The following is a 16,258-nucleotide window of genomic DNA, read 5'->3' on the forward strand; positions in this document are numbered from 1 at the left end:
TTGCACGATTGTAGTAGATTTACATCATTTTTACAAAAGTAACACGAGCACTGCTTTGAATTTTCGCGGGGTGTAAACACATTTTCTCTTCCCGTCATACTCAAAATGTGACGTCACGAAGCAAAACAATCTTAGGAATAGAAAGGAACTGGGTGCTCTAATTCTTAGTAAATTTATGGTATTATTGACAGTCTATATGGTTCTGCGAGGAACAGATAGGTTAAAAGACAATACTGGCATCCTCGTCAGACTCTGAAAACGGTGGATTTTCGCCCCCACCGCGTAAAAAACAGCGAATTGCTGAGAATATGCAGTCGAACGGCTGTCCACAACACAATGGAACAAGTGGGGAACCTGCATCGACATCTCAACAAAACGGAGCTTGTCTGACAGTATCAAACGGACAACATAACGACAATCCTTCTCAAACAAAACCCATGTCTCAAACTGACCAAGACATTGTTAGATTAATTGCTCAACATCTGAGAGGACTTGGATTGGAGTAAGGACTTATTTTGTTGTCAATGTTTTGATTATTCAACAAATGATAAATAAAAATAACTTTAGATTCAAAGTCATGGAATAATCACAGAAATATGAGAAAGGACATTTAATTACATGATAAGTAATTTGTGTGTGTATATTTTTATCAATGATGAAAGTAAATTTGCATATATAAAGCCAACTGGTAATTTATTATACCAAAAGGGGTTCTTTTGGGGGTCATATTTTAGGTCATATTTATTGCTGCATTATAAAAAGGTAGAAATCATTAATGTGTATTTAAAAGAAGGTAAGCATAAATTCTATTGTGTGCATAACTTAAAAGCAAAAGATATGTTTATGTTTTGCTTAAAATTACTTTAATCTGTTTATGAACCCCAAACATTTTTGTGTGTATCTGTAAGATATGGCAATTTCTATACACCCTATCGCTTTTTGTCTGCTATTTTATCTCACAGGTTCCCGTAAAATTTTGACGTCATAAAACAAATTATCTGACGCCACAATCAAAAAGTGATTGTTGTATGCATCAAAAGTTTAAGCGGCCGGGATTAGAGAAGAGTACAGCTCCAGTCATGCTTCAGTCGTCCCTAAATAATCAACTTAATTTTTCCTCTGAAAGGGTCTTAATAGGGGCCTGGACACCTGCCCCCCTTAATTCCCAATATTATAAATAAGCCTGCATAGCAACAAGTTCAAATAAATTTTCTGTCCATTAAAAATCCTGATACTTTCCCCATTAAAAACCATATGCCTGTCCTCCAACAACATGAAGGCAGTACTTGTGGAGAGTTGTCTCATTGGCAATCATATTACATCTTCTTTTTTTATAAATACAATGTAGGAATAACAGGATGTGAAATGGGGTTTATGTTTACACTCAAGGAAAAGATCTAGTTCTGTTAAATGTCAATTCAATTTTTGTTTCTGGGTCCTCTTTCTAAAAGTGAATTTTAGACATGGATCGGTTTCAGATTAAGGCATGCACTTAATGAACTTTTGATCGACTTCTTGTGACTATTAAGGGTTTCTCAGAACAAGAATTTTCCTGATTACTGTCACCATTTCTTCAAGATTTGACCAATTGATAAGGATGTGCCTACATTTTGTACCTTTTGCCTTTTTGGTATGCATGTACATGTACGTATTAAAAACAAATGAAAAAGTGACTTCAGAACTGCAGGCATTTTTTTTTTTTAGCTCAGTAGAAAATTGTCAATCTAAAATCCTGAGCAAAAAAACAGCCGATCCCAAAGTCCTAATAAAGGTCCTATCCCCCCTCATGTTTTGTACTGTGTTATAATGTATTATATATATGTACAAAAAAGTTATAAATGAAAGTGACTGGTAGCTTTACTATTATTGATTGATGTTATAAACTCCATTTTAGCCAAACAGCTGAACAATTGATAAAAGAATCGGGATGTATGTTAGAACATCCAGCTGCTGCAAGACTTCGGTCCCATGTCATGGATGGTGAATGGGTTAAGGTTTGTACAACTGTAAACATTATGTCATTTATTGTCCTTCCCTACACCTATATGAACTGATGTATATCACCTAATATTACCTTTTCACTGGAAAAAACTGGTCAATTATACGCGCCTTTATGATGTCATTTACCAGATAGAGGGGGTCGCCTGATCTTCATTGTGCAGGATAAACTAGAAATAATGGTTGTTCTGTAGGTACATTTACTAAATGACAATTCCCTAATGACAGTAGTGCTGATTTTCAATTTTGATAGTTCAATTTGCCGAATAATTTGTACAATATAGAATTATAGTTTTCCAACCACTCGCTCAACATTGGAATGGATGCCCCTAAATGCACTAATGACGTTCACTAAAACCAGAGTTTTTGACTGAAATGCATCAAACTCAAAAGTTGTCTATTCAGTTCCTCCATAATTCTCATAACACAGCTTTCCAACAAGAGCAGGCATTATCAGCAACGTCACAAAAAGTCTGTAGAGAAGTTATCAGAGACATTATAATGTGGATGAGAGGTTATCAAGCTTGCTTTTGTCAAGAGTAAAACATGTCTTGTGGCGTTGTAATTGAACGATAATATGAACAGATAATCAGGTTTTCTTTTTATAGATATGGTGAAATATCACTTGTTCACTCTTCAAAAAGGTTTACATCGTGGCGTGAGGCTGATAGTTTACAATATCCATGTGCAGATTACCTGATAATCTAAACATATTGTGCCAGACGAGTTAAAAAGGAGAGCTGTGGTGTAGTGGTTAGTGCATCGGACTACTGACACAAAGGTTCCTGGTTCGGTTCCTAGGATGAAAATTGCAGGGACTGATTTTCAGCTCTCTCTTGACACCATTTGGGAGTAAGGTCTTTAGGAAACGATGATAGTCCATCGGAAGGGGATGATAAAAGGCTGACCCGTGTTAAGAGAGAGCCATATCTCTTGCACATTCAAGACACCCTTGTAGATTTCGAAAAAGAGTAGGCTAATGCCGCTTCAAGGCAGCACTCGCACCCGCCAAAGTGGAAAGGGATTAATATAAGTTGCAAAACTTGTTTCCCAATCCACTATAATAGATATGTTTAAACTAATAGTGCAATTTGAAAGGCTGCATGAATGACCGCATTCTGATACATTTTGAATAGTAATTTTCATGACACTATATAGCTATAACACACGTAATAAATAAATAATCATACTAAGTTTAACATCATTGGTTACTATAAAAATTAAATTAAATTCTTTGATCATTTACTTATATCAGAATGTAAAAAAAATCATAAATGATGTCATGGATGTTGTGTGATGAATGATGCATTAAAATTGTTTTAATATTTCAGGCTGAATCTGACCTGGAGGACTTGAAATCTCTGATAGAATCTTCACATGGACTTATTGTAAGTATGCAACTTGAGTCACTTGAGTATAAGAATAAGGTGATGTGATATGATTGAAAATGAGACGACTTTCCATCGAGACTACATGGATGTAAGTAACTAAAAGCTTTGATAAGCACACATTTTTATGTGGTACATGTATTTCTGTACTTTGTCCTTTTTCCCATTTATAGTTCATATTGCATTCCTTTAACATTGTTTAAGGTAATGAGAAGATAATATTTATTTGAATTCTATGCTTTCCACATAAATGGAATTACTAAAAATCTGTGAACCTAAAATCACATGCATCATCATCATTTATAAAAAACTCAAGGGAAACACATTATTAATGTTACAGAATTTCTACACTGTCAAGGACTCCACATGCAGCATGTTCGATAAAACTTGACTGCTGAAATAGTGTGGTTTCAGTATAACATTCTGTTGTAAGACAAGACAGATTTATTGTTTCAAAGTAACAAACACTTGTTCTTTTCTTCTGCAGCTGTACTCGTTTAAAAGTTACATATTTGAATGAACACATGCAATTTCTTTATTTATAGAAAATGAAGTTCATGATACTTGAACAAAAGTATTTGGAGCTTCTAGAAGATGGTCGCGAGATGGAGGCTCTACATTGTCTCAGACATGAACTGACCCCCATGAAATACAACACAGAAAGAGTTCATGAACTTAGCTCGTAAGTTATTGTCTTAGACCTAGCCTTGAAGGCATAAAACTTTGCTCAGTGCTCGGAGCACAAAAATCATGCTCAAAACATGAAATCCAGCAATTAGATTGGTTGATTTTTTGACTCTGAGTACAAAAATCATGCTCGAAAGTTTTATGACCGTAAGGCCTGATCTGAAAGTAATTATCCTAGACATGATTTAATTTGTAAATAAAAAATAAAAGAATTGTGTATACATCTGTGAGGCAGTTACATGTACCCAACAACACATGAACAATTAAAAAAACCCAGAAAAGATAGTCAGTCTTAAACTTTAGATAGATGTCTTTACCAAAATTACTAATGTTTTTTATGCAATGATTTGTAAGTCATAGTTAATATTTAGGCAACATGGATTTGAAAGTATTGCACCTTTGTACGATCTGAATGGTAATTAACATATATAGATATAGGAAGATGTGGTGTGAGTGCCAATGAGACAACTCTCCATCCAAATAACAATTTAAAAATTAAACCATTATAGGTTAAAGTACGGCCTTCAACACGGAGCCTTGGCTCACACCGAACAACAAGCTATAAAGGGCCCCAAAATTACTAGTGTAAAACCATTCAAACGGGAAAACCAACGGTCTAATCTATATAAACAAAAATGTACAATTTTTATGAGACAGCAAACTTACAGTCAGGGTTCTCACTAAGGCGAGTCCATGAGTCCTGGACTCATCAAAGTCTATCTGGACTCACCATGTTTAAAGCTGGCGAGTCCACAGATGCATCAGTATTAAAACATTTTGTACAAGCTAAACACAAGTACCGGTAAACACAAATATCATCATTTTATAGCAAAAGTTTAAAAGTTATCTAAATTTAATGTCATTTCATAGCTCTGTTAGGAAATGGAAATTTAAATTTATATTATATTGCAATAAAATATTTTCTTCTTGCTGTTGGACTATTCATGGTTAAAAATGACAAGTCCCTGGACTCCCCTTCAAAAATCTTTAGCAAAAACCCTGCAGTAACAGCACAATATACAATAAAGTTTTATTTTAGTTTGCTTTGAGTTTCTGAAATTCCTGATGGAATTTAGTGCCCTCAATGAATACACTATATCCTTTCTTCTCTATTACTTTCAATTTATAGAAGATAGCCTTAGATAGGTACATTTTATTATTTTAAATTCCTGAAATCTTTTGACAGATATATGATGTGTTGTAATGCTGAAGATTTACGTAAGACTGCTAATTGGACTGGTAAAGGAGTCGATTCTAGATCTTTATTGATAGAAAGGTTACAATGTAAGTATAAATATTCTACACTGTAAGTACAATGCATACATGTTACATAACTTTCTTAGATTCATCTTATAATGTTTTTGAATGATATGTATCAATTGCAATCTTTTAATTTTGATCTTTGTTTTGCTGTTTTGGTAAAGATGCATACCTAGCAATGCAAACCAATTCTCAAAATAGTAACTAATGCTGTTAAACTTTCCAAAATTCTCTTGGAAGGCAATTAATGACTCCTTTGTCTTAAAGTGTTACAATGCCAACAAAATTGTTTTCTTCTTTTGCAATCCCTCAACTTTGCAGTTCAATTTTAATATTAAATATTCCATTCAAATTGATTCCTTTATAAAAAAAAAGATTGCTACCCTCAGTTTGTGTATTTATTTACTCTATCTAATATATTAAGGCAAAAAAAACTTCATTCCATGTAGTACTGACCAAATTGTTTGCTGGAGTTTATCCATAATCCAATTATTCAATTTTACTCTAAATTTCATTTGAAAGTTTGATTTAAACCAAACACACTTAAAGTTTTACCAATGTAATCTTAACACATATGAAAGTATTCTAGCTTACAAAGATTACACAAATTCAAATATACAAACATACTTTTTAATTTTCTTTTAGCCTTCTTACCACCCACAGTTATGTTACCTCCTAGACGTTTGCTGACATTACTTAACCAGGCGGTAGAACTACAGAAAGATAAATGTCCATATCACAATACCAAGATTGATAACAATCTGGACGCTGTATCATTGCTCATTGACCATGTTTGTAGCAGGTAATTGTCTGTAATTATAGATTATCGTTGATTATCTCAACAAGATTGATTTTCTCGCTTGAGCTGGTGCAGCGAAAGTGAGAAAAGCAATCGAGTTGTGAAGACCAATGATAATCTGTTTATCGCTATTTTACATATGACGACGTTGTCAATTTCGTAAGCAACACCATGTGGTCCCTTAGTTTCTAGTGATAATTTTATCCATCTCAAACGAGAAGCATGATATGAAAATTATCACAAAAAAAGATCAAATGAAAAATGCACAAAATAGCGATAATAGAAGATTCTCTTGAAATAAGGCTTCATAACATAAACTTTAGTCTAAAATTGGTTGGAAGTATTCAGAATTTTTTATGAAGACTTACTATCTCAAAAGTTGTCTCAGACAAAATGTTCTTATTTTAAAGGGCATCAGTCAAGAAGGTCTTAAAATAGGTATATACTATTTACCGGTAAATGAGAGAATTGAAAAATAACTTTGATTTTTTTAACATTTTTTTTATTCATAGACATAGACTTTGTTGTCCTTTTTTTTTTTATCTAGATACTAAGTCATATTACAGAAATGCTTCTTCTTTTTGTTTAATCTGCATTTTTCAAAGTAAACTGTATGTAATGTTTTAATTTACATTTGGTGATGTTTTTTATTTGCTTTATACAGAGAACAGTTTCCGTCCACCACAATACAGATATTAACTGACCACTGTGATGAAGTTTGGTTCTGTCGTTTCTCACCAGATGGCACCAAATTAGCCACAGGATCAAAAGACGGTTCCTTGATCATCTGGGAAATAGACATGGTAAAAAATACATTTATGATTAGCATGTAGTATAAACATGAAATTATACGAGTTTCAGGGTTCTAAAAAAAGTTGAGCCAAGTGAACAATATTTACTCTATAAATGTAAACTCACTCTATCAAAAACAAAAAAACACCTAATTTTATTAAACTTACATTATATTGAACCCGAAGCCCCATAGAAAGCTGCAAAAACAAACTGGTAGAAAAAATCAAACCAAATATACAAGTATTTACGGTAAATAGATGTATGTAGCTTTACAATGCTGAGCTTCAGGCAAGTTCAGTTAAATGCCGCCAAGTTTATCTATCTACCATGATCTTAGTTTATATTTGAAATTGCATGACCTTTCACATGAGCTCATTAAAGGACCATACTGTTTATTTCGAGGCAAGAGGTAAAATATTTTCTCCTAATGTAAAAAAACAAAACAAAAACAGAATATAGAACTCAACTGGATTTGAAATAGAAAAATATAGGGAACTTTAATCTGCGCTTTTGGAGTTGAGCTGGTATAAATCTACTTCATTATTCTGTAGAAAAAAAACACAATGCGTTGATAGCATGAATGTTGCAGCTAAAAGCTTTTCTACTATGCATGATATTTCTTATAGTAAGATAAACCCAATGAATTACAGATTTTAAACCTTTTTTTTAGGTCACATATGAACTTAAACACAGACGATCATTTGAGAATCATGCTTATGGTGTTTCATTCATTGCCTGGAGTCCAGATAGTACACATATATTGGCATGTGGCCCTGATGACTGCTCAGATCTATGGATGTGGAATATAGAGGTACTGAAAATTCAGAAATTTTTTACAATATAAAAAAGAAGATAAGGTATGATTGCCAATGAGACAACTTTCCACAAAAGACCAAAATGACACAAACATTTATTATTTAGATTGTGGAATAAAAGATACAAATGAGAAATTAATTACTGGGATTTTGTGAAATGCTGCATACAGATAATGAGAGCAAAATTTTTTAAAATGCCATTTTTGTCGAGCCTGCAACTTTTGTTGCAGAAAGCTCGACATAGGGATAGTGATCCGGCGGCGGCTATGGCGGCGGCAGCGGCGGTGGTGTTAGCTCACTTCTTAAAAGCTTTATATTTAAGAAGGTAGAAGACCTGGATGCTTCATACTTTGTATATAGATGCCTCATGTTACGAACTTTCTGTCAGTCACATGTCAAATGTCCTTGACCTCATTTTCATGGTTCAGTGACTACTTGAAAAAAAAGTTAAGATTTTTGCAATGTTAAATTCTCTCTTATTATAAGTAATTGGATAACTATATTTGGTATGTGCGTACCTTGCAAGGTTCTCATGTCTGTCAGACAGTTTTCACTTGACCTCGACCTCATTTCATGGATCAGTGAACAAGGTTAAGTTTTGGTGGTCAAGTCCATATCTCAGATACTATAAGCAATAGGTCTAGTATATTCGGTGTATGGAAGGACTGTAAGGTGTACATGTCCAACTGGCAGTTGTCATCTGACCTTGACCTCATTTTCATGGTTCAGTGGTTATAGTTAAGTTTTTGTGTTTTGGTCTGTTTTTCTTATACTATATGCAATAGGTCTATTATAATTGGTGTATGGAAGGACTGTAAGGTGTACATGTCCAACTGGCAGGTGTCATCTGACCTTGACCTCATTTTCATGGTTCAGTGGTTATAGTTAAGTTTTTGTGTTTTGGTCTGTTTTTCTTATACTATATGCAATATGTCTACTATAATTGGTGTATGGAATGATTGTAAGGTGTACATGTCTAGCTGACAGGTGTCATCTGACATTGACCTTATTTTTTATGGTTCAGTGGTCAAAGTTAAGTTTTTTAGTTTTGGTCTATTTTTCTAATACTTTATGCATTAGGTCAACTATATTTGGTGTATGGACATATTTTATGATCTTTATGTTGGTTATGCTGGTTTTATTTGACTTTGACCTCATTTTCACGGTCCATTGCTAAGTTTTAAGTGTTTGTGTGTTTTGGTCTGTTTTTCTTTATTTATAAGCAATAAGTCAACTATATTTGTTGTATTGAAGAATTGTTAGCTGTACATGTCTGCCTGGCATTGTTCATCTGACCTTGACCTCATTTTCATGGTTGATTGATCAATGTTTCCTTTTCTTGGTTAATGTTAAGTTTATGTGACAGTTGTAATAAAGCTTTATATTTAGGTCCATCAAGACAGTATCAAGGATTAGTAAAGAAGGCGAGACATTTCAGTGTGTGCACTCTTGTGATTTTTTAAACCTATTGAAACATATGAGACAGGCCAAGAATGGGTTAAGACTCTTTTAGTCTGGTCAAGATAAAGTTCGAGTATAAATCCAGACTGTTTTTAGTATGGTTCAGACTAAAGTCAAGTACTATCTGGTAAAAATAAACTAACTCAGAATGAACCTGTAAAATTCAGTATAGTTGAGTACAAATACTGCCCTTTCAGACTTTTACTGATATGTAGTGGTAGTTTTTTGTTATAAGGGATTTTTTTTAAAGAACAAGAAAAAAAAATGAATTGATGTTCTTTATACTTTTATTACATATGAGCTTTTTCAGATAGAAATCAACCTTATGCAGGTGCACTTATACATATGTTCAAATTTCATTGAAATTGGAATAATCCTTTACGAAAGAAAAGTCTGGTCCTATTTATGTAGGGTTCTAATAATAATCCAATTACATTTCAGACTGGGACTTTACGATTTAAAATGAGTCAGTCTCAGGAAGATAGTTTAACTACTGCAGCTTGGCATGCCGATGGGAAAAAGTTTGTCACTGGTGGAATTAGAGGACAGTTTTATCAATGTGTAAGATTAATATCAAACTGCTATCAAAACATTATGAAATATGAAAGCCTTTGTTTGAATAGGGAATTTGTTTTATGGAGAGTAGAATTTGATAGTGGGATGTGGCCTTGATGACTGATTTCTTGTTATTTATTTAATGATTCAATTGGAAATACTATTGATTATGAGAAGGGGATGCACATTACCTTGCCTGGTGTTAATTATGTAAATTTGTTTATGCAGTAATTTGAAGGAACCATTATTGATTCGTTGAAGGTGCACAAGTAGGGCTTTCCAGATATGCGAACTGTAAATTCAGAAATTTCACATGTATTTATTGTTGTGATGGTTGAAAGAAAGGACTGAAATTCAGTACTTATTGAGAGAAAAATGCTGTAAACAATAATGCCATCAAAATTTTAAAATGCAAATTTTACTTGTGTTAAAACCTGAACTTCACAATTATTGCAATATATGAATTTACCGTACTGTATTTATTCAGGGAAAAAGATGGCTCTTAATCCTTCAAGAGTATGATAGAATATTTTTCCTGTTTATATATTTCAGGATTTAGATGGAAACATTATGGATTCCTGGGAGGGTGTACGTGTACAAAGTATGGCGTTCCAGGTAGATGGGAAATACGTATTAGCTGCTGATACCCACCATAGAATAAGGGGATATAACTTTGATGAGTTAACAGACTTTAATATGTAAGCAGTTGTTCTAATTATTTGTATACATCCCTATTTAACTATTTTTCAATGTTATATATAATGGTGAAACTGGGACCACAGTATGGAATAAACAAAAGCTGTGGAAATAGCAGAGAATCATACGAACAGATTTCATATAACGTTTTAGAAAAAGAGTGAAACTACATTTTTGATAAAACAGTAAACAAAACATTTAAAATAGAACAATAAACCAACTTTCTTTCATGACCATTTATTTACAAATACTAAAGAGTGGATTCATTTAGACCATTGACCAATTCACAACTACTACTAAGCTTACTTTATCACCAAGGATTTTATTTCTAAAGATAGTGATCTTAACTTTGCACAACATGGAGTGCAACTTCTCATTTCGTTACTCTTCTTTTTTCATATGATATGATATTTTTTCATTTAAAAAAGGTAAACTTAGTTTTTTGTTGAGCCTGCGACTTTAGTTGCAGAAAGCTGAACATAGGGATAGTAATCCGACGGCGGCGGTGTTAGCTAACTATAATATAGTTAAGTTTTTATGTTTTGGTCTGTTTTGCTTATACTGTATGCAATTGGTCTACTATATTTGGTGTATAAAATGATTGTAAGGTGTACATGTCTAGCTGGTAGGTGTCATCTGACCTTGACCTCATTTTCATGGTTCAGTGGTCAAAGTTAAGTTTTTGAGTTTTGGACTACTTTTCTAATACGATAATCAATAGGCCAACTATATTTTGTGTATGATTTTATTTGACCTTGTTCTCATTCTCACAGTTCATTGCTCAGTGTTAAGTTTTTGTGTTTTGGTTTGTTTTTCTTAAACTATGAGCTATATTTGTTGTATGGAAGAATTGTTAGCTGTACATGTCTGCCTGGCATAGTTTTAAAATCATGTTTATCTGACCTTGACATCATTTTCATGGTTTATTGAATTGATCAATGTTTGGTTTTCTTGGTTAATGTTAAGTTTATGTGACAGTTGTAATAAAGCTTTACATTTAGGACTATCAACATAAAATCAATGATTATTAAAGAAGGCAAGACATTTCAGTGTGTGCACTCTTGTTTTTAAATTTCAGAATTCAAGAAGATCAGCCAATCATGTCTTTCACATTAAATGAACCAGGACGACTAGCTCTGCTAAATGTAGCAACCCAGGTATGCTATAACTCTACATGGAAAATTGAAAATTTGGAAACAAACTGTAAAGTGCTTTTGTAAAATGTGATGCCAGGAAAATTAATGCACTTAATATTTTACTGAAAATAAAACGATATGAAAAGGTGTCTTTAGATTATAGAAAGGGTGTATGAATATAGTTAATTATTCTGTGTGCCATACATTTAATGTATCATAAGTCAGAATTGTGCATTTAAAAGTTGCAAAGTTTGACATAGCATTTGATTTTATAAGTTTATCATTATGATTTTCGTTCATTTATATATATGTTTTACCACCGTTGAATTGAATAAATATTTTCAAATTCTAACTCTGAATAAACATTTCATTTTGATTTATAATCGGTTTATTTTTTCCTTTCTTTTTTTTTCTAAAATCTGAAGAAAAGAATTTGTTTCCTTTCATTGTATTGATACATAAAATTTCAGTTGCTATTTAAGTTTAAATGATCTTTTATATTTGAATGTAAATATCTTTTAAGCTTTTCAGAGTAGAGGTAAAGATTTTATATTTTCAAGTGTTTCTTGCATGACTATAATTTTTTGGATTTGAAAAAGAGAAAAGAAATGTTACAATTTTACCAATTCTTACTCAAGTTTCAACTTTGATAGATTGAATATTATTGAGTTTTACAATTTTTAGATGTATTCTATATGAAAACTTCTAATTGTGTTAAGAAAATTCTCTCATTGAAAGTGGCAAGAATTGTAAGGATCTTAACAATATTTTGGATACAGAACAGTAATCAAATATATATAAACAAAAAAGCATATGATTTGTATATTAACACATGTAATATGAGATAAAGTTAATTAGAAATAATAAATAATATTTTTCTTAGTATTACCAGTAACTTCATATTACAAATCAAGTGCTATATATGATGTTGTTTTGGGCTGTTCCATTTCAACATACATTGAAGGCACTTTAAAATGGGATAACCATCTGTATAGGCAATTTAACAGAATTAGAATTTATCTTACATTTTCACTGTACAACAAAAACACCCATATAATATTGTAATTTTAAAGAGCCTTTCCTTAGAATTGTATATGTTTTTACGGAACAGTCCTTATGCATTTTTAGCTTAATTAACACCTTTTTTCTAAATAAACTTAGATAACAACATATATATGACTTTGATGAGCAGTTTGTGATGTTAAATATTGTAATGTCATTTTAGGGTGTTCATTTATGGGATATTAAAGATAAACTTTTATTAAGAAAATTCCAAGGAGTAACACAAGGATTTTATACAATACATTCCTGCTTTGGAGGATTAAACCAAGATTTTGTAGCTAGTGGAAGTGAAGGTAAGTTGGTTAATTTGATTGAAAAATAACTCATGATTTTCAACAGGACAGACCCAAATCAATATTTGCCTCTTTAAACAGTGGCGTTAAGGGGGTGGTGAGGTATCTGCATGGAAGAACTCAAATTAAAATTGCCATTTCATGATGAACAAACAATCAAAAATGTCTAGCACGTTTATCTTTTTACCGATTTCACAAAACACAGTGAATAACAGACTTTTTTCACGGCTGCAAGTGAAATAAAAATAGCAAATCACGTTGCACGAAAATTACCCTTTACCACCGTCTTTAAAGAAAATCATATAATTGGCAACAACTACCAATTTAATAATGTACTTTTTGTCCAGGTGATATCAATAAAAAATCATCACTCCAGAATCAGAGTTAAAAATAGGCAAATGTTCTAATTAAAAACAACTTTAGATGTGTTTTTACTTCTTTATATAAGTTTTATAAAGATTACAATTAAAAATGTGTAAGAAATTCAAATGTAGAATTTCAGAAAAGTTCTTTATATATGTATACAATTGTTAGGTTTTGAGGTGTTAGTACTTCTCGTTGTGTTGAATTAGGACTCTCAATAAAATACAAGCAAGTGTATGGTTCAATATTCATTCAAACAAGCATAGAATCATAAGTTAGAAATACATAGAAACGTGACGTCACATTGTTAGTGGCAACGGCACACATATGAATGCATAACATTCACGCAATCCTCGATAACAATATTTGGTCAGTGTCACAAAATTTTTAATTGTATGAGACTTTGTTACTAGAAACAAATATACGAATTACAAAGCTCTACATTTGGTTTAAATACATAACTTTGGATCGCCCTGAACATGCATGAAATATTTGCCACTGGATGTTCAGCAACCAGCTATCAAATTGGTATTGTATAGCAATTAAAATTGGTTACAATAATGTCAGTTTAAGATTTAAAACAAAAATATAACTTATTTTCTATCTCTATTGAATAAACCTACAATTGTGTTTTTCAGATCATAAAGTTTACATTTGGCATTTAAGACGTGAGATGCCTATATCTGCATTAGAAGGACATTCACGAACTGTTAATTGTGTTCATTGGAATTCTAAACTTCCAGGAATGTTAGCCAGTGCTTCAGATGATGGAACTGTAAGGATATGGGGACCCATGGATAAACTTAAAACCAGTGAGTAGTAATGGGTTGCATAGTAGTGCCAATTTCTTCAAAAACTATTCACCAACATATTAGTTCTTGTTACTACTAATTGATTTTGAATAAAAATATGCAAAGGCTTGCTCTTAGGTGTGAGCCAAGGCTCTGTGTTGAAGGCTGTACTTAGACCAAAATTGTGAACTTTTTATACATTGTGACTAGGATGGAGAGTTGTCTCATTGACACTCATACCACATCTTCTATTTTATAAAGGAATTCATGTAGAGTACATTGAACATGTCACTTTATCCATTGAATCTTACTAGGTGAATACACAAAATCTTCCAGATTGTAACTTAAAACAAACCCTGACCTCCATTCCCTTAATTTTTAAGAAGGAAACTCATAGACACACATTTTTCTGTTTTGTATAATGATACTAAAATAACAAAATGAAGAATGAAGGAGGAGTTTCTTTTAGACTTTTTACAAGTACCACTTGTTTTTAACGATTTTGACTAGCTATGAGGGTCTTGCATGGTAAACCTCCAAATGATGACTGGCTAAGAGCTCCACTTTTTCTAAATCCTAGAAGCCGACATGTATACTTATATGATATGTCATCATGTTTATTTATACTTTACAGGTAATGGCTGTGAAGAATCAGGCAGAAGTACACCTGTATAACAGTACATCATCTGTAGTTTTAGCAGCAAATTACCTCTGTGATCTCATTGGCCATAACTCATTTAGGAACAACAACAAATCGACTGTGTCATTGAACATCTACACCAGAAACAACTAATCAATTGTGTCTTATAAAACATCTACATCAGGAACAACAACAATTCAACTGTGTTATCAACATTATCTACACCATGTTCACTGGGAACTACATCACATCAACTGTCATTTTCAATAACTACACTGGGAACATCAAATCAATTGTGTCATATAAATCGACTGTGTCGTTTTCATCTACATGAGGAACAAAAAATCAACTGTGTCATTTAAAATATCTTTAACATCTAAAACAGTAACAACAAATCTATTGTGTCATATAAAATATCTATAACATCTACACCAGGAACGACAACAAATGAACTGTGCTATCTACAACTTTTACTTGAGGAACAACAAATTTGTTGTGTCTTATAAATAAAATATCTGCTCCAGCAACAAGATCTACACTGGGAACAACAACAAATCAACTGCCATTTATAACATCTACTGCAGGAACATCAAATCCATTGTGTCTTGAAAATCATCTACACCAACACTTAGAATGACAAATCAATTGTGTCATATATATATAAATATCAACTATACCGGTAATAACAACATCAATCTTGTCAATTTTAACATCTAAACATATCAAATACATTAACGCATTCTAAGCTAAGTTGTATGGAACAATCTTGTTACAATCTATAACTTGGCAGTTTTGTCCGTTTGTGACAACTTGCAAAAGCTAGGATGTTGACTCTGACAAAGCTTGTCTTTATCAATTTAGCTTTGCATTTGATTCCTATAGTTCCCAATTTATTGCCTAATTTTTGTCATTTTGGTTTCACATTTTATACCCTTTTTGTTATATTCCATCCAATAAACAATGGTATCCACAAGACCACACAGATTAATGATTCCACAGTACACTGTCATAATTCTGATATTTCATTTCAAAGTAAGTCTGTTTTAACATTTTACTTAGTAACTGCTGATATATTGTAGAATATGAAATAAGGTCTAATATCAGTCAGCTAATTAGTGACATCTGGTATAACTGAGAAAAGATAGTTCAATATGTGAACTTCAACCTTGACCTCACATACTTATATATTATTTAGTTATGCAAATTTGACTTGTGTTTTCTTCTGTTTATTAATTACAATTTACACTGTATTAAAACTTCCAACAAAGTTGCATTCAAGTTAAAAATGTTCAAATTAAAAATTTGATGGAGATGTATTTTTTTCATGTTATGTTTCTAATATTGTTTACTTTCAATTCTAACATTGTTTGTCTTCAATTCTAACATTTGTCTACCTTCAAATCTAATATTATTAACCCTTAACTTGTTATTGAAACCTATTTGAACTCATGCTGTGTATGTCCTGTGTTAAAACCAGAGATAGTAAAATCATTCTTTTCCAATTTATGTGTATGAAGACTGA

General features: G+C 32.2%; 1 protein-coding gene across 2 annotated transcripts; it reads left to right on the forward strand.

The window, feature by feature from the left end:
- Positions 1–117: 117 nt before the first annotated feature.
- LOC134710106 (WD repeat-containing protein 26-like) lies at positions 118–15,921 on the forward strand. 2 transcript variants are annotated; one of them, XM_063570302.1, is made up of 15 exons: positions 118–502; positions 1,895–1,994; positions 3,330–3,386; positions 3,932–4,068; positions 5,260–5,357; positions 5,979–6,135; positions 6,797–6,935; positions 7,595–7,735; positions 9,642–9,761; positions 10,308–10,453; positions 11,530–11,608; positions 12,111–12,125; positions 12,813–12,942; positions 13,944–14,117; positions 14,731–15,921. In XM_063570302.1, the coding sequence occupies exons 1-15, from the start codon at positions 309–311 to the stop codon at positions 14,769–14,771; spliced, it is 1,728 nt and encodes a 575-aa protein (XP_063426372.1). In that variant the 5' UTR covers positions 118–308; the 3' UTR covers positions 14,772–15,921. The 2 variants fall into 2 exon arrangements, with proteins under 2 accessions (XP_063426372.1, XP_063426373.1); XM_063570303.1 differs by lacking the exon at positions 12,111–12,125.
- Positions 15,922–16,258: the final 337 nt, after the last annotated feature.

The sequence above is a fragment of the Mytilus trossulus genome, chromosome 3 (assembly GCF_036588685.1).
Source record: "Mytilus trossulus isolate FHL-02 chromosome 3, PNRI_Mtr1.1.1.hap1, whole genome shotgun sequence".
Classification (NCBI taxonomy): Eukaryota; Metazoa; Mollusca; class Bivalvia; order Mytilida; family Mytilidae; genus Mytilus; species Mytilus trossulus.